Source organism: Haliotis rufescens, unplaced genomic scaffold (genome assembly GCF_023055435.1).
Source record: "Haliotis rufescens isolate VD_foot unplaced genomic scaffold, xgHalRufe1.0.p SCAF_17, whole genome shotgun sequence".
In the NCBI taxonomy this organism is placed as follows: Eukaryota; Metazoa; Mollusca; class Gastropoda; order Lepetellida; family Haliotidae; genus Haliotis; species Haliotis rufescens.
The window spans coordinates 30440337-30463403 of NW_025963857.1; the positions used below are offsets into that span (position 1 = coordinate 30440337).

Here is a 23067-nt window from a genome sequence, read left to right on the forward strand (position 1 = left end):
CTCTGGTGGACAGTGTCCCGTGCCAGATACGCGCCCGTCACATCCCAGGTGTGCGGAACGTACTGGCCGATGCTCTATCGAGGCCTCAGGATCCGAGCCCCACAGAGTGGATGCTGAACCCAGTAGTGTTTCAGTGGCTGTGCGAACGTTTGGGTCGTCCGATGGTCGCAACGCGGTTCGACAATCAACTCCCGTTGTTTGTATCACCAGTCCCGGACCCGAGGGCCATCGATCACGATGCTCTCGCGTTAGACTGGACGGGCTTGGACGCTTATGCTTACCCGCCGACAGCGTTGATACCACACATTCTAAGCCGGCTCCGAGGAGTTCGCTGTCGAATTTTACTGATCGCGCCCATGTGGCCGAACAGATCGTGGTACCCCGACTTGCTGACCCAGGTCACGCAGTCGCCACTTCCACTGCCTGTGAGACCGGATCTCTTGATCCACCCTCACACCCGTCAGCTTCATCCAAACGCAGGGCAGTTCCATCTGCACGTGTGGATGTTGTCACCGAGCGTCTGAGGAGAAAAGGTTTTTCTCGCCGGGCGTCTCGGGCATACGTTAGTATGCATCGTGATTCTACCCAGAAGGTGTATAATGCACGTTGGGTTATTTTCACGAAGTGGTGTTGTAAACATCACATTCATTCGCCAGATAAGGTATCTGTGCAGGATATTGCTCGTTTCATGTCTCACTTGCGAGAGACCCGGAAACTCTCCGGGGGTTCCATTGCCAACTATGTCTCGTCCGTTGCTACGGTACGGGACGTTGCTATGGGTACCAGTCTCTCCAAAGAGCCGGTGATACGGGGTATTATCAAGGGTTTCAAACAGCACGATCTTAAGAAGGGCCGCCTTCGGGCACCGGCCTGGGATCTTTCCCTAGTGTTGCAATCACTTACGGAAGCTCCGTATGAACCCTTGCATAGTGCTTCGTTCCGGCATGTGACTTGGAAAACAGCATTTCTCCTCTCCTTTGCCACGGCGGCACGTGTATCCGAAATTCATCCACTCGATGTCGCCAAGGTACGATTCGATAGGGGTGACGAAGGAGCGGTCCGCCTGGGCCTGCTCATGGGCTTCTTCGCCAAGAATCAGAGAGTCGGGCAAACGGAGAGAGAATTCACTGTAAGATCACTCAAAGAAATCTTACATCCTGCTGATACTGAGGACAGAGCGCTGTGTCCGGTTAGGGCCCTTAAGTATTATCTTATATTGTACATGGTACAATGTCTGAAGCCCATCCCTGGTGTCCCCTGCTGTGATATTGCTGGAATCTTGCTGACAGTGGTGTCAAAGCCTACTCACTAACCCAATGTATCCCAGATAATGTGTAACCTGTTTTGTTCCACACATTGAGGAATGTCCACTGTTTTACAGATCACACAGAAGGAATTCAAGTTCAATCACAAGTTCAAGGAGGCTTGTCAAAAAGCTGTGACAAAGTTCTGCCCCTACAAGAAAACAAAGTAAGTAGAGCATGGTTCAAGCAGGCCATGAAGCAGTCTTGCTTTGATACAGTATAGTTCCTAGTGAGTTATGGGTGTCAGGTTAGTGGTGTCATGTTGCTGACGGTCTGGCCTCCATTGCTCACAGGGTAACAATGCAGTAGACACATTTCTATCATAATAGTAAGGGAAAATTTCAGAAAGTACTCCCACTCACCTTTTTGTTTAGTCGTGTGGATTGCGGTAAGAATAAGAGCCCCAAGCCACCTGTTTGTCGTGAGGTGACTTAATCAATCTGATGGTCAGGCACGGTGACTTGGATGAAAGCATTATATCTCAGTTGCGTGGATTGATGCTCATGAATTCAATCAATGGACAATCCGGTCCAGACTGGATTATTTCCAGTCTCGCCATATAGCTGGAATATTGCTGAGTGCAGCATTAAGAAAAAAAACCAGGTCCAACAAGCCTTCATTGCATAAAGATGACCATGACAAATTATGTGGCAATGTATATTTGACATAATCCTTGACTTGTGAAGCATTTCAATTTGTAGTTTGATATTACTCCAGTATCACAGCAGGTTTGACCATGTTAATGCAAAAACAACTACTTAATATTTACCAGTTTCACGGGGCTGCAATATTTGACACTTTTTCTGATCAGATGCTGTTTCTATAACTTGAGGCTGCAGGGATATAGTAAAATAATGATGTTTGCAGCACAAAAAATTCTTTGATATATATTTACCTGATTGTCTTGATGTTTCTGTAGGTTGGAAGTCGTAACATGTCTCAGTGAACATGTTCGCAATGACACTTTGTTGGATAAGGATCAGAGAATAGAGAAGCCATGTCGACACCAGCTTCGCCTTCAGATCCTGCAAAGGGTGAGGACATAGCAGTAGTTGGCTTAGTAGGAGGCTAGTTCCAGATGGACCTATCAGGCTTGGATTTAGCTGTATAAAACGTGCACAAGTGCAACCCATTATTGAAAAATGTAACCTATCATTGCTTCTAGGTGTACTGTATATCTGCTGTCTATAAAGCCCCCCGACTGTAGAAGCCTTCAAAATCAATGGTATATCATTGCTTCCTGGTCTATATCATTTTTTTTACTCAACGGGCTATATGATTGCTTCTGGGGGTATATGATTGCTTCAAGGGCTATCTGATTGCTTCTAGGGCTATATGATTGCTTCTAGGGCTATATGATTGCTTCTAGGGCTAAATCATTGCTTCTAGGGCTAAATCATTGCTTCTAGGGCTATTTCATTGCTTCTAGGGCTATTTCATTGCTTCTAGGGCTATTTCATTGCTTCTAGGGCTAAATCATTGCTTCTAGGGCTACATCATTGCTTCTAGGGCTATATGATTGCTTCTAGGGCTATTTCATTGCTACTAGGGCTACATCATTGCTTTTGCTGTAACTCATGTGCATGCCTGGTCCAGACTTGATGATTGATACATGCACACATTAGTTCATTGAACTTAAAAATGTGACAGATGATGACTATATGATTCTCCAAATTATTATTTTGGCTTATTGTCGTGATTGTTTGGTTGTCCTCAGGGAGAGAGTATCGCTCTCGATCCAGAACTGCAGGGTAAATGCAAGGACGATATCCGCGATCATTGTGCTAATGTTGCACCTGGAAATTCTGCAGTAAGTATCTATACCTCTTTGTATTAACAACTTAAACAGGGAACATAACATGGCTTTTAGGAGAGAAAAAAAAAGTTTCTATGATGTGAATCTGTAATTGACGAAAAAACGTAATATTGAACCCTCTGGGTGATTTTGTGATTTTTGTACTTACAACATGTAAAGCAAGAATATTTGTTCCTTTATTCCTCACATCGTGATTAATATGTACCAGTAGAGTATTGTACATCATAGTCATGTATCATTCAGTTCATGAGACACGATGGATGTGTAGATGACTCAAATTTAACTGCGCATTGTTTCAGGTTATGGAATGTTTGAAGAAAAGACAGGCCCACTTGAGTCAACCTTGCCACAGACTACTCTTCAAGAGAGAGGTAGGCCTATGTCCCACCTGATGTAGACTGTCCTGATTCCTCTCCCCAAGATCCCTCACGATTCTTACTGTTGCTGATAATCACACACAACTTGGCCTCTTCTGTAGCAGACCTGACTAGAGACGTCGCTACCCATCTGCACAAAGCTTTGATTCTGTAACCAGATTGGGAATGTTGATGTCACCATGCTACACTTGATTTTTTACACTTTAGGATTATGATAAAATATAGGAATTAATTTAGAGGTTCTCTTTTTAATGCTGAGCGAGTTTATCAGTAATTTTCTATAAATATTACAACATACCCTGTGTAATCTCATTTGACTTAAATAATTTATTCAGCATCCATACCGACCTTGAAGTAAATCATTGTTCTGTGACCTAAAGTAAACAGTTATTTTGTTCGTTCTTCAGAAAGATGAGTTTGCTATTGCTGACTATGGGCTGCTGTCTGCTTGCAAGAAGATGATCAAGGTTTGCTGAAAATACAAAGTTGTGACCAAGAGTCCCTGGACTTGAAGCTAGTAAAGGTGTTAAGACATTAAGGTGGCATGCCATGATATAAGTTAAATACTGTCCAAAGTGCTGGAAACAACTCACTAAGTCATTCACTATAGGCATACAAATTCAGGTAGTTTACAAGTTAATGGTCCACATGTTTTGTTTCAGGATTACTGTGATCCCGATGATGATCAGCCACAAATTCTTCGCTGTCTGAAAAAAGAAAAGAATAACCCTGACTTTGACGCCAAATGTAGATCAGTAGTGATCCGGAGAGAAATCATGCAGAGTAAAGGTGAGATGGCGTTTGTGGAGTGAACATTACCTAATATTGCTGACTGCAGCATTCAACAACTTTCATTGTCGGGTTCGGACTAGAGTACTTAAAGACCACCGTCATATAGCTGAAATATTGCTGAGTGTGGCAGTAAACAACAAACAGACAAAGACATGGAAACTTTCCCCACACAATGTCCCAATGTTTGTGTCTGTAGACTATCACCACACTATCTACCAATGTTTGTGTCTGTAGACTATCACCACACAATGTACCAATGTTTGTGTTTGTAGACTATCACCACACTATCTACCAATGTTTGTGTCTGTAGACTATCACCACACAATGTACCAATGTTTGTGTTTGTAGACTATCACCACACTATCTACCAATGTTTGTGTCTGTAGACTATCACCACACAATGTCCCAATGTTTGTGTCTGTAGACTATCACCACACTATCTACCAATGTTTGTGTCTGCAGACTATCACCACACAATGTCCCAATGTTTGTGTCTGTAGACTATCACCACACTATCTACCAATGTTTGTGTCTGCAGACTATCACCACACAATGTCCCAATGTTTGTGTCTGCAGACTATCGCGACACAATGTCCCAATGTTTGTGTCTGCAGACTATCACCACACAATGTCCCAATGTTTGTGTCTGCAGACTATCGCCACACAATGTCCCAATGTTTGTGTCTGCAGACTATCACCACACAATGTCCCAATGTTTGTGTCTGCAGACTATCACCACACAATGTCCCAATGTTTGTGTCTGCAGACTATTACGACACAATGTGCCAATGTTTGTGTCTGCAGACTATCACCACACAATGTCCCAATGTTTGTGTTTGTAGACTATCACCACACTATCTACCAATGTTTGTGTCTGTAGACTATCACCACACAATGTCCCAATGTTTGTGTCTGCAGACTATCGCGACACAATGTCCCAATGTTTGTGTCTGCAGACTATCACCACACAATGTCCCAATGTTTGTGTCTGCAGACTATCGCCACACAATGTCCCAATGTTTGTGTCTGCAGACTATCACCACACAATGTCCCAATGTTTGTGTCTGCAGACTATCACCACACAATGTCCCAATGTTTGTGTCTGCAGACTATTACGACACAATGTGCCAATGTTTGTGTCTGCAGACTATCACCACACAATGTCCCAATGTTTGTGTCTGTAGACTATTACGACACAATGTCCCAATGTTTGTGTCTGCAGACTATCACCACACAATGTCCCAATGTTTGTGTCTGCAGACTATCACCACACAATGTCCCAATGTTTGTGTCTGTAGACTATCACCACACAATGTCCCAATGTTTGTGTCTGTAGACTATCACCACACAATGTCCCAATGTTTGTGTCTGCAGACTATCACCACACAATGTCCCAATGTTTGTGTCTGTAGACTATCACCACACAATGTCCCAATGTTTGTGTCTGTAGACTATCACCACACAATGTCCCAATGTTTGTGTCTGCAGACTATCACCACACAATGTCCCAATGTTTGTGTCTGCAGACTATCACCAAACAATGTCCCAATGTTTGTGTCTGCAGACTATCACCACACAATGTCCCAATGTTTGTGTCTGTAGACTATCACCACACAATGTCCCAATGTTTGTATCTGTAGACTATCACCACACAATGTCCCAATGTTTGTGTCTGTAGACTATCACCACACAATGTCCCAATGTTTGTGTCTGTAGACTATCACCACACAATGTCCCAATGTTTGTGTCTGTAGACTATCACCACACAATGTCCCAATGTTTGTGTCTGCAGACTATCACCACACAATGTCCCAATGTTTGTGTCTGTAGACTATCACCACACAATGTCCCAATGTTTGTGTCTGTAGACTATCACCACACAATGTCCCAATGTTTGTGTCTGTAGACTATCGCCTGAACCCCTCCCTGAGGAAGTCCTGTCACCTGGACATTGGCAAGTTCTGTGCAGGGTTGGTGGATCAGCATAAGCAGGATGTGGAGCTTGAGGGCCTCGTCATCAGCTGCCTCAAGAAGCAGTACGCTGCCAAGGTAACCACCATATCATTAACGATACAGGGTTTGCACAGAAAAGTGCTTGAATTTAACCATGTCCGATGAAAAGTGCTTGATTCTGCCATGTTACCACCTAAGTGCTGGAATTTTAATGCGTTGCCTACTTCCTGTCGCTTACAACATGAAAGGAAAGACTGTCTATTATTGGTTATGTGCAATAATTCCTTTGTGCATTGTAATACTGAATATAGTTTAATATTATCATGAGCGACACTTGGAACACTAGACTGTTTCCCATTCCTGTGACAGGCAAAGCGGACTATCCAGGAAGTTGTCAAATTGTGTTTAAATCATGGGGAAGTGTGTTAACGCAAGGCATTGTGTTACTGTTGCGGGAATGGAATTTATATTGGTATATTGGGGAAAGTGTACAAACCAAGCAGTCATCACCAGAAAAACTGTCAGTCATAGTTGGGATTAAATTTACAGGATTTGGGTGTTTTAAAACGAGAAAAGAGTCCTTGAAAACAAATGTTTATCATTAAAAAGTGCTTGAATTTAAAGTCCAAAGATCTGTATGAACCTTGCTATATCAGTTCAGATAGAGACCATGCATTGGATATTTGGAAGTGGGTAGGGTGGGATTTTGTTGAAAGAAATGTTTTTCCAGAATAGTCTGGCAAACATGGTTGGTTCCTCATGGTTGTGTATTGTCTGAATCTCAGATTTTATACTGGGTCCATCAAATTTTGAAAATCAGTGGCATTTCTTCATTTTGAAAGGATTGTATTGCAGTTTTGAATATATAGTGAGAGCTCAAAATACAAGAGATTTGAATCTCAGAATTTGTAGTGATTTTTATACTTGTGTCCCATTTTGAAGCTCATTGCTCAGTCATATTATTCAATGCAATGCAATGTTTCAGAAATTGGAAATGAGATAATACTTGTATCTACTTATGTAATATTTCTACAGTTTATAACAGCATTATCTGATATTTAAGAAATGTGCAAAGAAAATATTAGTGAAAAAGTGCTTAAAATTCATGGTCCCTTTTCCACAAAGCAAAGAAAATATTAGTGAAAAGATTCATAGTGCTTAAAATTCTTGGTCCCTTTTCCACAAAGCAATCTTCGTGCAAAGACGATCCTACCTCCATACTGTTATACGATAGTCATGGCAGTATGATCGCTTTGTGGAACAGGGCACTGGGTCACATTCCACAGAACAATCTTGGTGCTAAGACTATCGTCAGCCTATGTTAGAGAATGGGAGATATGCCAAGATCACTTTGTGGGAAAGGGCACTGATAAATAATTATTTGCTGCGTTTTGTTCACTAATAATGCCATGTTGTCATCTATGTGTCCAGCGTCTGTCCCGGGAGTGTGACATGGAGATCACCGAGATCATCCAGCAAGCAGCAGGGGATATCCGTGAGGCGCCCGTCCTGGAGAAGGCTTGTATGGGTGAGGTAAGCTGTATAATGAGGTAGCTTGAAATTAAAGGGTGACTGTACTCCACAGGCCCAGGTCAATTTTCAGACAAGGACCTTGTAAATAGTTCAGTGTGTGAAACTGGGTCATTGCTGCTGGGTTGTTTGTAGAGGTGTGTGGTAGTACCATTGAAAATACTATTGAATTTGTATCAAAATATGCTTGGAAAATACCGTTATTTTGTGTTTTCCAAAATCTTGCATATTTTCGTCTTCTGGACAAAGTTTACATAAGTAACAAGTTGAATTGAAGTTAAGGAATTCAGAAATTAATTCAAATTATCAACTGATTCCTGAGATAGAAAAGGCAAAACTGTTTGCACCCAGCTTCCTTTTAATGATGTGCTTATTACCCAGGTGTTATCACCATAGCAACATCCAACAAGATGGCAGATGACTACAAAGAGAGAGAGGGAGAGAGCTGTTATTTTTCATTTACCTTTGTTTTAAGCCATTGTCTGGTTCGTGTGTTTCAGATCAAGTTGCACTGTCAAGATAAGCTGATGGAAGATACCGAGAAGGGCTCTGATGAGGAGCTGCAGATCAAAGAAGCTGGGAAGGGACAAGTTGAGGAATGTCTGAAAGAAAAATTCCGTCAACGGAAGCTGACCGACAAAAACTGTATCAAGGTAGTGATTCCAACATTCATCTGCACCTTCAGCGTTATCCAAGGTGGAATTGCTCCCCAGTACCATGTAGAGCTGTGCTCCAATCTTCACCTTAAGTGTTATTCAAGGTGGAATTGCTCCCCAGTACCATGTAGAGCTGTGCTCCAATCTTCACCTTAAGTGTTATTCAAGGTGGAATTGCTCCCCAGTGCCATGTAGAGTTGTGCTCCAATCTTCACCTTAAGTGTTATTCAAGGTGGAATTGTTCCCCAGTACCATGTAGAGTTGTGCCCAATCTTCACCTCCATGGTGATCCAAGGTGGAATTGTTCCCCAGTACCATGTAGAGTTGTGCCCAATCTTCACCTCCATGGTGATCTGAGGTAGAATGCCTGGGCATGCTTGGGTACAAGACACATTGATTTTGTTTGGTACAGTTTAAGGTATATCACATGACATTTCTCTGCACATTGCATGTACATTCCTAGGGTACAAGCCTTCATGTGACATTCCTTGCAAAAACAATATTATTAACACTGATAAAAATAAGCTTTGTACATTGATGGATAAAAACAGGTGTATCCAGGTGGTGTTGAGTGCTGTATCATGTGATGGTCTCTAACGTGTATGTGGTCTTGCAGGAGGTGTCCTACCTTATCCAGGAGGAGGAGATTGACGTCAATGTGGACCCTATTCTGAAGATAGGCTGTCAGAAGGAGCTGAATAGACTCTGTCGAGGCGTGAGAGCTGGGGAGGGCAGAAGTATGTACAATAAACAGTAAATAGCTGAGTATGTTCAAGGCATATATGTCCAGTAGATAGGCTATGTTCAAGGCATATGTGTCCAGTAGATAGGCTATGTTCAAGGCATATGTGTCCATTAGATAGGCTATGTACAAGGCAAATGTGTCAAATAGACAGCCTATGTTCAAGGCATATGTGTCCAGTAGATAGGTTATGTTCAAGGCATATGTGTCCAGTAGATAGGCTATGTTCAAGGCATATGTGTACATTAGATAGGCTATGTACAAGGCAAATGTGTCCAGTAGATAGGCTATGTACAAGGCAAATGTGTCCAGTAGATAGGTTATGTTCAAGGCATATGTGTCCAGTAGATGGCTATGTTCAAGGCAAATGTGTCCAGTAGACAGCCTATGTTCAAGGCATATGTGTCAAAAAGACAGCCTATGTTCTAGGCAAATGTGTCAAGTAGACAGCCTATGTTCAAGGCAAATGTGTCAAGTAGACAGCCTATGTTCAAGGCATATGTGTACAGAGGACAGTCAATAGTCATGGGAGATGTGTACAAAGGATGGCCTATGTCAAGGCATGTGTGTCCAGTAGATAGCTCAAGGTAGATACACTACATGGTGGTGGTGTGTTTCAGTGATGTCCTGTCTGCTGTCTGTGCTGGAGGAAGACCCCAAGTCCATGTCTGACAAGTGCCGGACCATGTTACACAACAGGAAAGAGATGTGGGAATACGCTGCCCAGGTCAGTCATACAGGCATGCATCATACAGGCATCATACAGGCATCACACATTCATATGGGCATCATACGGGCATAATACATGCATCACACAGGCATCATACATGCATCATACAGGCATCATACATGCTCCATACAGGCATCATACATGCATCATACAGGCATCATACATGCTCCATACAGGCATCATACATGCATCATACAGGCATCATACATGCATCATACAGGCATCATACATGCTCCATACATGCATCACACAGGCATCATACATGCATCATACATGCTCCATACATGCATCATACAGGCATCACACATTCATATGGGCATCATACGGGCATAATACATGCATCACACAGGCATCATACATGCATCATACATGCTCCATACAGGCATCATACAGGCATCACACATTCATATGGGCATCATACGGGCATAATACATGCATCACACAGGCATCATACATGCATCATACAGGCATCATACATACATCATACATGCAGGCACTTTTTGATAGCATGGCGTCTTGTTGATAGCTATTCATAATGAAGTCCTGTGTTTAGCCATCTTAGAATAAGTTGTCATTTGTTTGCTTCAGTGCTTATCTGTGCTTTTGTTTGGTGTTGAATGTACCACAGCAATACTCCAGTTATTATGGCTGTCTGTAACTAATCTAATGTAATCTATCCTGGACCCCACAAATCAGTGATTGAGATCATGGCGCATAATGGCACACAGTCAACCAAGTCACCGTGTCTGACCCCCTCTTCTGCCCAGCATAGGGTGCTGGCTACCTATTGTAACCTGGAATCCCCCTAGAGTACTTATTGGTGTGACTTACCACGGCTGCAACAGACCTGACCACATTATTTTGTTCTGGTTTGACTGCACGACGACTGATTTCCATTACTGGTAGTGTGGACCCTTTGTATCTGCCCTTCATGAGTTCAATTCTAAGCTGGGTGGTGGGGTAGCTTTGTGGTTAAAGCGTTTGCTAGTCACGCCAAAGACACGGGTTCGATTCCCCGCATGGGCAAAACTTGTGAAGCCCATTTCTGGGCCCATTTCCGCCATGATATTGCTGGAATATTGCTAAAAGCGGCGTAAAACTCTACTCACTAAAATCCAGGCTTATGATTCCTGGTTTGTCAGCACGTGCCAATGCTGGTGGGCTTCCTGAAAGTGGTATATGTCTGTGACCTGGATCATGTTGGGTTTTACAGAGTTGCATCTCTTAGATCTGCCTCACTGAATGCTTTCAACCCACATCAATCTGACACTCCATGATATGACTGAAACACTGTACCATGCAGGGATACACTCATGCACTCACTTCCTTAGAGACTTGCATCAACCTAGTCGGCGAGTCTGATCTCCTGATCCTGTTAATCGTCTCTTACGACAAGCATAGTTGCCTTTTACAGCAAGCATGGGTTGCCGAAAACCTATTCTACCCCAGATCTTCACGGGACAGATCGCTATATGAGTAATCTTGAATGTGGCATTAAACCTCACCTCACCTCACCTCACTTAGGGCTTTTCTCCATCATCACCATGACACAATGTGATGTAACTGAAATGCTTTTCAAGTCAGTGTTAAAATAATTCCTCATGTTGAATAAACAAAGAAAATATTAGGATGATAATCATTTGAAAACTTGAGCAATGTGGATTTGTGAGAGAAACATATCACACTAAAATATTGTACACTTTTCTTTTTCATTTCAGGTTGCTCCTATTGAAGGTTTCCAAGAGATTTACTCCGCGATTTCCGAGTCCCCAGCTAAATTCTATATTCTGGGAGTTTTGACAGCAGTTGTGTGTATGATCTTCGTGTTTGGAATTGGGTGTGGACGAGTCACCAAGCGAGTTCGAGCAGAGATGAAGAACAAATAATATCATGTGTACATGTGAAAATAACACTTAACCCTGTCACTGACGACAAGATCAAGTCACTTGGTCGAGATTTGTTATTGACAGGGTTAATAGGAGCGTGGGAGGGGTGACCCCTCAGTGACAAGTTCTCTGTGATTCATTGAGTTTTAAATTCACTTCTACCTTTCATCCTTTCATTGATAGATACTAGCACTTTCATTGACTGCAAGGTTGGTCAGTGAAAGGGTGGATGGGATCAAATCCTGTATCTTAAGTCATCTCTCAGTAAAAGGGTTCAAGACATCATGATAATCATTGCAGTATTTTAACATATGTATAGACAAGCTTAATTAACATGCAGTTAGGAGGAGGTCGTCCTGTCATGTTGGAAAGTCACAATGCAGTTTTGATTTTGAACTCATTTTGATGTCAACAGTATTCATTTCCAATCAAAGAAATTAATACAGTGATATCTGATTGTTATCCTAGCTTTTTTTTTTCTGTATTATTTTTGTCCATGAAATCATCTGCATTGAACAGTTAACATAGTTATGGGTGTACTGAGAATAATCATGTCATCTGCCAGTATTTGCATCAACTGGAATTGTTCACATGAAATTGCATCTACTTCCTCCTTTTTGACGTATCTCCCAAGATATGCTGTTTAAGACAGCATAGTTGTTGTTCAGTTTTTACTCACCATATTTCAATTTGAGTTAGAACATGCGTTATGTTGTAGTTTGAACACTTGACAGTAGCAATCTCATTCAAATAGGATGTGTCAGATGATTTTTCCCATCCAGTCAGTGTTAAGGCTTCCACATTCACAGATTAGAGAACAAAAGCATTCTGAGCAGTGTATTTCATATCTGTGTCTGGAAAATGTACACAAAAGGGCAGCTCTGAATGGAAAAAATAAAGGCCACACTATTATAGTGTTTGGAATATTTAGTACCCTGTCGTGAGCATCTACACCCCAATGGGAGTATATTTGATGAAATATTTGTATTTTTGTGGGTTTTTCTTCTGTTAAATTCAAAATTTCCTGGTGTTATAGAAATGAAGCTCAATGCTTTTGAAAGATGACACTTGAAACATCTGGTTTTAATGAGATTGGCTGTATTGCTGTAGTTGGTCCTCCAGCTTACCTCTGAAGCCTTGCATAATCACAACACACCCGGGCCTGTCAGTTCTCTGAAGACATTCCGAAGCAGTACACCTTTCAGAGCTGACATACTGCCTGCCTGCCCGCCCGCCTGCCTGCCTGCCTGCCCTCCCTGTGTGTACTGTATCCAGCAGTGACTACACACAACCTCTCCTAGTTCATAGCTGCCAAATGTCCCTAATGTTTCTTATTTTGGTATGAATTTGCAACTAAAATATAAAAATCTGATTTCTTCCTTAATTCATACAAATAATATGGCAATTACCACAAAAAAAATCACAAAGACTAAGTTTCATAGACGCCAGTAAAGATCCTTACATCGTCTGCTTCAAAAACGTTTTGTTTATTGACGGTACAAAGTCTACTGTGCTTCAACAATCAAGACACACCACTCGTTTGGTGTAGTCGAAATAGAAAAAAATTATCCACTGTTTTTCGAAATCATATGGATGTATTGTACTGAAGACAATTTATATCATGGGGCCGTGGTGTGCCGACCAGAAGATCGTAACAAAATACTAATGTTAAGTTGGACATGTTGGCAGCTATGCTAGTTGTGGCTCTTCAGGTACACATGTGGAATAATGTGTTGGATGTGTTGAAGGTGTTATTTATGCAAACATCTACATGAACGGGTGAAACTTCACTTTGTGGCTAGAGCATTGATAGTTGGATTTGACCCCAAGTCTTTGTTTATAATATGTGAAATCATGTTTCAGGTTTGTTTTTAGTAGCAATCATGTAAATTATGTTGTTTTTTCTGTTTGTTTTATGAGAATAGCACTGTTGGGCTAGGTAAAATATGTGCCCAAACTAGGTAAGATGAAACATTCTCTCCAAAACTAAATGCTACTGATGAATTGTCTTGTTCAAAATTTAGTGTGAATGTTTATTATTTTATGTTTTCCCCATTTTGTTTTCAGCACTGTGTTTTAATGATTTGGGATATGTTTCTAGTCCGATGGTGGTAGTTGTAGGGCTTCACTTGTTGGTTCGCACAGCACGTAACTGCAACACTCTGTGTCAGAATTTCAGGACCTTTATTACAATGTATTTTCATTGATGTCTGTTGATATTATATTAAATAAGAATGTGAGGGCACAGATAGCTCAGTTGTCTAAGACACCACAGTGGCACCATGTGATTGTTGGTTTGAATCCCGGTTCGTCCTGGTTATGTTTCTAGGTTTGTCAGCAGAGTACTGATACTCATGGTAAATGTCGAAGACCAGCATCACTTCAGGCTTTCTTCTCCCATCAAGCTGACATAAAATACTGTTCACTCAAAGATATTTCCCCCACTTTTTTATGTTAATGAACCTGCTACGTTACCTAGCCCCAATACTGATTTCCTAGGGACCTCCTTCCTAAGGTTGACTTGGCCAAGGGGTAGTGACAGTTTGCATGCCCGTGCTTCATTTCTTTGTATTCTAATCTTTCGTATGTTTTTGTTCTTGAACAAGGAAACCATAAAAGTTCCATTTCTACGCATCATGTTTGAAGAAATGTTCATTTCTCACATATATTTACTTCAACACAGAAACCATCCATGCAACATTTGAAGACATGAAGCCATGATGTTATTTTTGTTTGATTGATATTGGATAAGATGTTATTTATTGTCAGCAAGTACTACTTAGCACATTGTGTTGTATACTCAGTACGCTGTCAGGTCAAGATACTGTTGTACCCGTGTGCCGCTTTCAGAACAGACTTTATATCACCTCAGTGAATCTACCCAAATGAGGGTGCATTTGTTTGTGTCAGTCACATCCTTGATTCTACTTCTTGTGGCATATTACTACGTTTCTTGACTCTGTTAGATAATGGTCGCTGTATCCTGATTTTACTATAATTGTTATGCTATGTGTTTATGATTTACATGGCGAAACCATTGTAGCTCTGTGTGGGTAACCAAATCATTGTGTTGATGGTCTTGCCTAGTGCCTTGCATGCTTGCCCTGCAAGACTAAATCAGAATGGAACAAATATGAAGTAAGCCGAAATCATACAGTGAAACCTCGTTAGTCTGGACCCCTGTTAAAATGGATAGCTACTTTTTGGAACGTATTCAAGAAATTTGTTATCGGGTGATTTTACTGAAAATCTGGATGAATATGGATTCTTTGTAGGTACATATATTTGGTTGATTGTCCCATGAGGCGTATATGACTGATATACTGAGGTTCATGTAATTTACTAATGGTCTAAGTTAGTAGATGACCAAAATTTGTTCAGTTTGAGGAGTTGCATGTACAGGTATGATTGAGAGACACATTAACCTGGGATTGACAGAGGGTTGGTAGTTTAGTTGTTTAGATGCTGATGCTGTTGTTGTTTGTATTTGTTAAGCATCGGAACAAAACTATTAAATTTGGAAGTGCGGGATTAGAGCAAAATTTCAAATCTTTTTTTGTTTTATGTATCATGAACAAAAGTAGAAAGTAGGTTTTCTGTTTCATCGGTGTCACATTTGGTGACAGATGTCTGTAAATACTCATGTCAGTACCATGTTTGTCATTGGGCTAAAAGTGATGGTCTCTTGATAATCAATTAATTACTGTTGCCCTTCTATTAAAATGAAAAATAAATAATTGCGTTTTCATTAGGAGTACAAGCCACGATATGTACAGAGGTTTAATTTGGCTCATCTTGTTCAGTTGTCTTGGAATAAGAAAAGGATTAGGCACATTTCGTTTTCATTTCCATTTAAAAAATCAAATCAAATCCTTAAATTTTCCACATCTTGAACAGTAAAATGCTGCAATACTTATAAACAATGCGATCCATTGTTTGTGTGCTTGTATTTGCCGTTTGCAAATTTCGTCAATGAAAACATGATAAACAATAAAACATCACTAGACAAGATACAAATTCAGTGGTATTATTGTATTCCGGATAATGTTTCATACATGTGTAGATCTATTTGCAATCAGCTGTTCACACATAAATAATACTTGATGTCCTGGCCAGTGTCATAACTATATTTTCAAAAGCTATTGCCTGACAACCAATTATATATTTTTTAAGCCTCAGTGATGCGTTTTATCAAAAGGTAGATCGACGATATTCGAACTGGAAATGTTTTATCAATGGGCCCCCTCCTTTTTCATGTCAAGATAGATAGTATGTTTGTTTTGTTTAGTCCCTGTCTACTCAAAGCTGAGATAGACTCTGTATAATGCTTTGGCTACTGTGGTACAATATAACTTTTTTTGTAAAATGAAATATCAGTTCTATCACTCTGCAAGTCCCTGTTCCAAGATAATAAAAGTTGGCCTTTTGATAGTGGCTACTGTACATGGCTTCATGTAATTCGTTTGTGATAATTTATTGAATATGAAGCAATAGATTTTCAATATCAGTATTGTTGGTTGTATCAAAAAAAGAGTTGTTTGTGATTTCCAAGTTTTGTTGCATAATAGTGGTTGTTTTCGGGTCACATCAAGCAAAATGTCACCATACATGTATTTGCAGGAGTTTGATTGTCTGGTTTGTGTTGGACTCGTTTGATTATGTTCCAAGTTTGTTTACTGCATACGTTGCACCTTGAGCATGCTCAATCACACTCACAAGATCTGGAAACTATGATGCCAATTTACTCAAAGAATTGTATTTGGAAAAAATCAGTGATCCGGGTGGCAAATTCTGTAACATTCTTGAAGGTTTAGAGTGCATTGAGTTTGAGGATTAAACAAATTGCTGTTCATATGAGATTCAAACAAAAGCCCCCATCAAAGACTTCGAAATTTGTCTTTTAACTTGATTGGCAGTAAAAGGCTCACATGAATTTGATGTGCAGTTTTTTGGCTTTTAATAACATAAGTAAAATCAGTTACTAATTGTGAGGCTTTCAACCAAACGGCAACATTTATAAAATTGCCCCCAGTGTCACGTCAGAATCGGAGTTGCACATACATACCAAAGATGCATCATTTATCAGCAAGACTAATCATATTTAATGTTTACTCATGGTAAAATGGGTTTATATATTCTTGAACTAATCACCTACATGGTAATTTTGATCAGTGCTGTTTTCAAGGAATGTAATGCATGTTGTATTTTGCTAGATGTACATAGTTATGACCTGTTAATTTACTTGTAGATGTGTGAAAGCTAGGACCAAGAAGTTTGTGAAAACTAGGCTTCTGTGCCTATGAAGTACAGTGGAGCTTGTTGTCATCTGTGTGAAACAATTTGGGGCTTAGAATGACTGACAAATATGTAAAAAGTTTCTGCTACTGCTGCTGTACATGTGCTTCATCCAGGTGACCCATAACCTCTGCTTCTGTGTCCTATGCTGACTCCACATCAGATTACTGCTTGTCACAGCTCGTCCCATACACACCAGGCAAGCAATTAATGGGCTGCTCCTGACGTGCTTGTACATATATACATACAAACATACCCTCAGCTTTCATGCAGCACTTCTCTACTTGAGTTATACATGTTTGGTAATGTTAGTTTGTACTCTAATGTACAACTATTGTAGGGGGAGCTTGCCTCTGCTACTGGTCTTACAAAATGTGTGGAGAAGATTATGTAGTATCGATTCTTGAGCCGGTAGCAGGTGATGAGGTAACTGCAAAATTTCCATCAAGTGCCAGTTGAGTTACCATGGTTACTTGTGAGCTTCTCCCTTGTCCCCAACAGTGGAAAATACCAGGTGTGAGGGATAGTCACTTTTACCATAGGGGGGTTGTGGTAATGAATGACCCACTTATTTTTCTACTTGTTCGTCATATGCTTGTTGTAACAGGGGTGTGTTGGATGTAAGGATTTCTATAATAAAGTTACTTCAACCACAAGTTTGGTTTTCATTTCATGACAACAAAATCATCACCACTAGACAATTTAAGTCTACATATTTTTCACTTTTGACAGGATGTAAACTCCACATAACTGCTTGTCATGGACGTCTAAAACTTTAAATCTGTAGATCGTGGAGACGTGGTAATGCAGGATAAGTATAGAAATGTAAAAAATATCTTTATCTTTAACTTTTCTTGCATTACTCCCTAATGTTGTACTTCAGATGTAGTCCATGGCAGTCATCACTTGCGCAGATCTGCAACTACCAATCCTGTCCACAAGAACATCCTAGTAAAACAACATTTAAATTGGCCATGTTCCTCGGGTAGTGTCGGACCTAAAAAAACATCCTTCCTGTAGGCAGTAACAGGTCAAAGATGAGACATCTGTCCCTCTGTACTTTGATGATATCAGTTGTTAAACAGAGATGACTGACGAAGTAACCGTCGCTTTAACTCAGAACCCTAATTGGAGGTGGCCAAATAACCCATCTGGCATTTGGCTGAGGTGAGTGTCCCACTTGGAGGATCGGTGAAGAGGCTGGATCAGGGCTTTGAGCATGATGACCCCATTCACATGCACAACATTTACTAATGTAAGTAATTTTACACATGTGTAAGTATACATAGGTGTGCAAACAAAGTTTTGACTCCTTGAAAACACTGTCCAACTCTATAATTAGATCATCCACTTACGTTGACATAAATGTTCACATTGCAACTATTTACATTTGCACCTGCTCAAGACATGATGCAAATTTGCTCCTGAACAATGCGCTAACAGAGGCGTATGTGAACGGGGTATTAGATGCCAACGCATGAGATGACGGGAGCTGATTGTTGGGCATGTTGCGTAGTAGTGACTTGTGTATAGAGGGTCTGGATACGCTGGATGCCTGGGTACACACAGGAGGGTAGGGGATGTCAACAGTGACTCGTGTAAAGACTCTTCTGAGTCTGACATCCTCCTGGAATGGCTCAGCAAATCTGTTTACCATAGGTGAGGATCTTTTGAAGATTTTTTACCACTGCAACTTGTTACAGTGGAAGACAAATTTACGCAAAAATGGCATAAATAACACCACAGGTTAATCCAAAAACTTCTTGGAGCAGCATGTCTTGTCGGATGACAATAAGGAATGTGGAGTTTGTGACGTCACATACGGGTTACATGGTCTCGAGTGTGAAGCAGGACCCAGCAGATAAATGAAACAACTTCTTTTTCTCAGCTTGACCCCTGCAGCTTCGTTTTCTGTACAAAGTAAATGCACTAAAAATAATGCAGGATAAGTTAAAAAATAAAAAAAAATTTTGCTCAGAAGACGGACGACGGGTTGATGGATGGAAGAAGAGAGAAGATGATTCGGAAGGTTTTTATTAACAATAAACTGGTGTATATGATAAACAAGGTGATGAATATTATTATGGTTACAAAGACAGTCTCAACATTTTACTACAAAACAATTGGAACAGAAGTATTTGGTATTCTTACTTTTAGACGTTCATTTTCTCAAACCTCATTTCAGATTTGGCTGTGACTGTCGTGTCTTGCATATTGACACTAAGCCACCATGAGACAATGTTTTGAACAGCAATATTACAGCTTTTCCCTGCCAACACCGTTCCATACCATCTAAAGACACACATTGGCTGTGGAAAGTGCTGAACTGTTCCCTATATACACGGATATTCATTTCATCGGACTTGAGCTCTTTAGACTCATGATAGTACTTTACTGGGTTACCGTGGGGATTCAATTGGTCTTCAGCTGGGTGATTGTTGATCGCATTGTCAGGACTTGGTTGATGGAGTGGATTGTTGCTCACAATATCAATCACTGGATTGTCTGGTTCAAACTCGATCATTACAGGCCACCATCATATAGCTGGAATATTGCTGAGTGTGGCGTTAAAGAACAACATAAAACACACACTTTACTGTCATGTACTGATTACTTGATTTTAACTCGCATGACATTTTCATGGTTACTTTTGACAACACAGACCTGGCCAGTGGCGTTTCACCCCATCCTGAATCTGTAACCTCACAACTCGGAGCCCCAGTTGAAAACAGGCAATGCACAACATGTCTGAGGATGCGACAACTTCTTTGTATGACTTTAATTAATGCCTTTTAGGGCAATGATGGACTGGAAATATCATGCATTCATTTCCACAAGTTCAAGTGCACTCAACTGAACACTGTCAAGGATTAGTACAAGCTAGAGTTCTCTGAGTACAAGCACTGCTAATAAAAACAGTAGGTCTTCACATCTTTGTGATGCACTTAAATACACACCTCGGATGTATTTATCAAACAGAGACAGGAAGCAAAAATTATTGGAAGTATTATTCCTCACTCACACTTTTCAGCCTTTCATTCAACTAAAGTCTTCATTGAAAATAGATAATGTCAAATTAGCCATTTCACGGCGAAGTCACTGATCATCAACATCTTTGTATCATTTGAAACTTGATCCTGCACATCCAGGGTAGACATTGTGTAACGTGGCCCAACTTGAAACGAGTAGTCCTTGCATATTGTTACTAGTCTCAGGATTATCAGAATAGTCTCTGATCCTGGCATCCATGATGAATGTGGCCCGTCAGCCCTGTCTGTAGAGGGGGTTACACTGACCCTGTCTGTAGTTGGGGTTAGACTGACCCTGTCTGTAGAGGGGGTTACACTGACCCTGTCTGTAGTGGGGGTTACACTGACCCTGTCTGTAGTTGGGGTTACACTGACCCTGTCTGTAGTTGGGGTTACACTGACCCTGTCTGTAGTTGGGGTTAGACTGACCCTGTCTGTAGAGGGGGTTACACTGACCCTGTCTGTATAGGGGGTTACACTGACCCTCTACAACAATGCTGCACCATATGGTGTTGAATGGAGATGAACCATTGTCTCCTGGTATTGGTATCCATGAGATGAAACGTACAGCCAAGAATAATAGACTATTTGTCAATGATACAATGTTATAAAGTAATCAAAAGTGAATTAATTCCTATTGTATGAGTGGTCTCGTATTGATGACAGCAAAAGTAAATCGGTGTAGCACTGCAACGTTCTTCAAGTCATGACATCGCTGTACTGTGACATCTTTGCACATCACTACATTTACTAAAACAATTGCACTCAAACCTATAGAAATAATTATGTTTTCCATCAGTTGAACGTTTTGTCCAAATGTTCTTAAAATATTTTTAACACTTACAGTCTAATTATGCTTTCATGCAAAACACAGTGAGTGATTTCCCCTCTATGTCTATAGGCGCAGCCTATGATCAGTGAGTCTAGGGCAGTCTGTGATCAGTGAGTCTAGGTCAACAGAACTAACCACCCCCCCCCTTCTTCATTGGAAACTTCGAATAAATCAATATTTAAAAAATACTTATCTTGGAAGTAGTTAAATACTCTGAATACAGACCAGTGGACATCTTAATGTCATATTCAACAAACAAGTATCCTGTTTGAACACATCAGTGTCGTAAAGTGCCGTACATTTTCTACGATCCACTGTCATCTCGTTCACTTTGACATTTGTTGACAACACCATTATTATCCTCAAGGCCACATTCTCACAAGAAGCTTGCACAAATCCTGATGCAGTGACACAGTCACTAGTGTCTGCTTACACAAGCTGTAGTCACGTTCACAGTAATATTTGTCTTATAATTCCGTTTCGTATGACACATTACTGTTCTGCCGATAAAATGCATTTGATCCTGGACGTTCTTGGTGTTCGAGAGAAAATATTGATGAGGGTGTCCGTGTCTTCTCTCGATGGATCTCCACAGCACAGGTCACTTTATTCTCCAAAGGAATCTCATGTTTCTCTCCCTCAGTCACTGACTTGTCTCCCCTTGTATGTGGCGTCACACATCGTGGGGACTGGGCCCCGTTAGCATCTGGAGTCTGAGCTCCATGCCTGCTTCCTGTGGACACTTTCCGACGTGTTCCATCCTCCATAACAACCTTCTCTTTGCTCTCAGCTGAAATCTTTCTCCGTGTTCCATCTGTGATAACCGATTTCTCGTCCTTGCTTTCCGAAGACACCTTTCGGCGAGTTCCGTTTTCAGTAGGTTTTTCTTCTGTCGTGATCTGGTCAACCGGTGAGCCCACACTCCGGCGCTCTGCATCTTCAGCTTCTGACGCAGAGCTGGCTCCACTGGGACTCTGCCGAGGCTCCGGGGGAGGATCCACAGTGGAGCTGTCGCCACTGTCCCCCTTCTGCTTCTCCTCGTTGATGACGTCCATCAGGTCGCTGGTGTTGAAGGAATCCTTGCTGTCCTGGTTGCTGAGAGACTTGTCTGTGCTCTGACTTGCACTACGCTTCATGCTTGGGATGCCTGTAACAAATATCAGTGTATCAGTGTCCGAATGTCCCTGGCGTAATCCTACATATTTAGACTTGGTGGGTTCTTGGATGAAAACATCACAGCCCAAAACCTCCATGCTTTCGATTTCCAAACCTCCAATGCCATTGTCTTTGGATAGATAATGGATAGATAATGGATAAGTAAGGGATAAGTAATGGATAAATAATGGATAAATAATGGATAAATAATGGATAAATTAGATAAACTATATAGTATGTTTGACTGAACATAGGATAACCAGTGTAGGAAACTTGGTAAAAGTATCAAACCGTAGTTGTCAGAGCTATCTATCGTTCAATGACTAACCGGAATCTTGGCTCTCCACACTGTTGTTGGTTTTGTCAAGGTCATCCTTGAGGATCTGTGTGCGTTTGTCTTCGATGACGGGAGTCTCCTTGTGCGGCGGCGGCATTGACTCCGGCAACAGCTCATGCTCCACCCTCTCCACCACTAGCATCTGGTCATCCTCCACATCATACTCCACACGGGCATCGTTGGGGATGTCCGACAGCGACACCTGCATCACACACAACCGTTACCTCCCTTGCAGTGTCACAAACATTCATTGCCTAATTTGCAGGCATGGTGTTACAGGCTATGGCTTATTTCCCACTCCTATGTATTATTTTTACATGGATATGTGCAAGCAACAGACGAACACATACAAAAGTGGGATTCATAAAATATAAGTTCGGATTGGAATTACTACAGAATATGGAATTGATTCTACAACAAATGCGAACATCTGCTGATTATATAAACATTTGTCTTCAAGTATTCAGAATAATTCTCCGTTTAAGGTAATACAGTACCTAATTCAAGGGGATTGCAAAGTCTAAACGAATATTTATCTCAGTTTTCAAAAATGTTTGACCTGATAATTTTCTTGACAAATTAGAAATCTCTACAGAAAATGAACTGAAATAGTTTCATTTCCTTCATTTTGTT

The 23067-nt window shown here is 40.9% G+C and overlaps 2 protein-coding genes across 8 annotated transcripts in view; one reads left to right on the plus strand and one right to left on the minus strand.

Annotated features, from left to right (window-relative positions):
• Positions 1 to 17737, plus strand: part of LOC124117230 (Golgi apparatus protein 1-like) — a 51625-nt gene extending 33888 nt beyond the window's left edge. For both annotated transcript variants that reach the window (XM_046479011.2, XM_046479010.2), the window contains exons 14-25: positions 1382 to 1470; positions 2224 to 2338; positions 3022 to 3114; positions 3420 to 3491; positions 3905 to 3964; positions 4160 to 4286; positions 6196 to 6338; positions 7674 to 7775; positions 8273 to 8425; positions 9045 to 9165; positions 9791 to 9897; positions 11619 to 17737. In XM_046479011.2, coding sequence (XP_046334967.1) covers positions 1382 to 1470; positions 2224 to 2338; positions 3022 to 3114; positions 3420 to 3491; positions 3905 to 3964; positions 4160 to 4286; positions 6196 to 6338; positions 7674 to 7775; positions 8273 to 8425; positions 9045 to 9165; positions 9791 to 9897; positions 11619 to 11786 — 1350 coding nt within the window. In that variant the 3' untranslated portion in view covers positions 11787 to 17737. The remainder of the gene's footprint in view (positions 1 to 1381; positions 1471 to 2223; positions 2339 to 3021; positions 3115 to 3419; positions 3492 to 3904; positions 3965 to 4159; positions 4287 to 6195; positions 6339 to 7673; positions 7776 to 8272; positions 8426 to 9044; positions 9166 to 9790; positions 9898 to 11618) is intronic.
• A 1361-nt stretch (positions 17738 to 19098) lies between these two features.
• Positions 19099 to 23067, minus strand: part of LOC124117231 (cyclic nucleotide-gated cation channel beta-3-like) — a 303270-nt gene continuing 299301 nt past the window's right edge. For all 6 annotated transcript variants that reach the window (XM_048397873.1, XM_048397872.1, XM_048397874.1 and 3 more), the window contains 2 exons: positions 22426 to 22636; positions 19099 to 22089 (listed from right to left, as the gene is read on the minus strand). In XM_048397873.1, the coding sequence (XP_048253830.1) occupies positions 21410 to 22089; positions 22426 to 22636 (891 nt within the window). In that variant the 3' untranslated portion in view covers positions 19099 to 21409. The remainder of the gene's footprint in view (positions 22090 to 22425; positions 22637 to 23067) is intronic.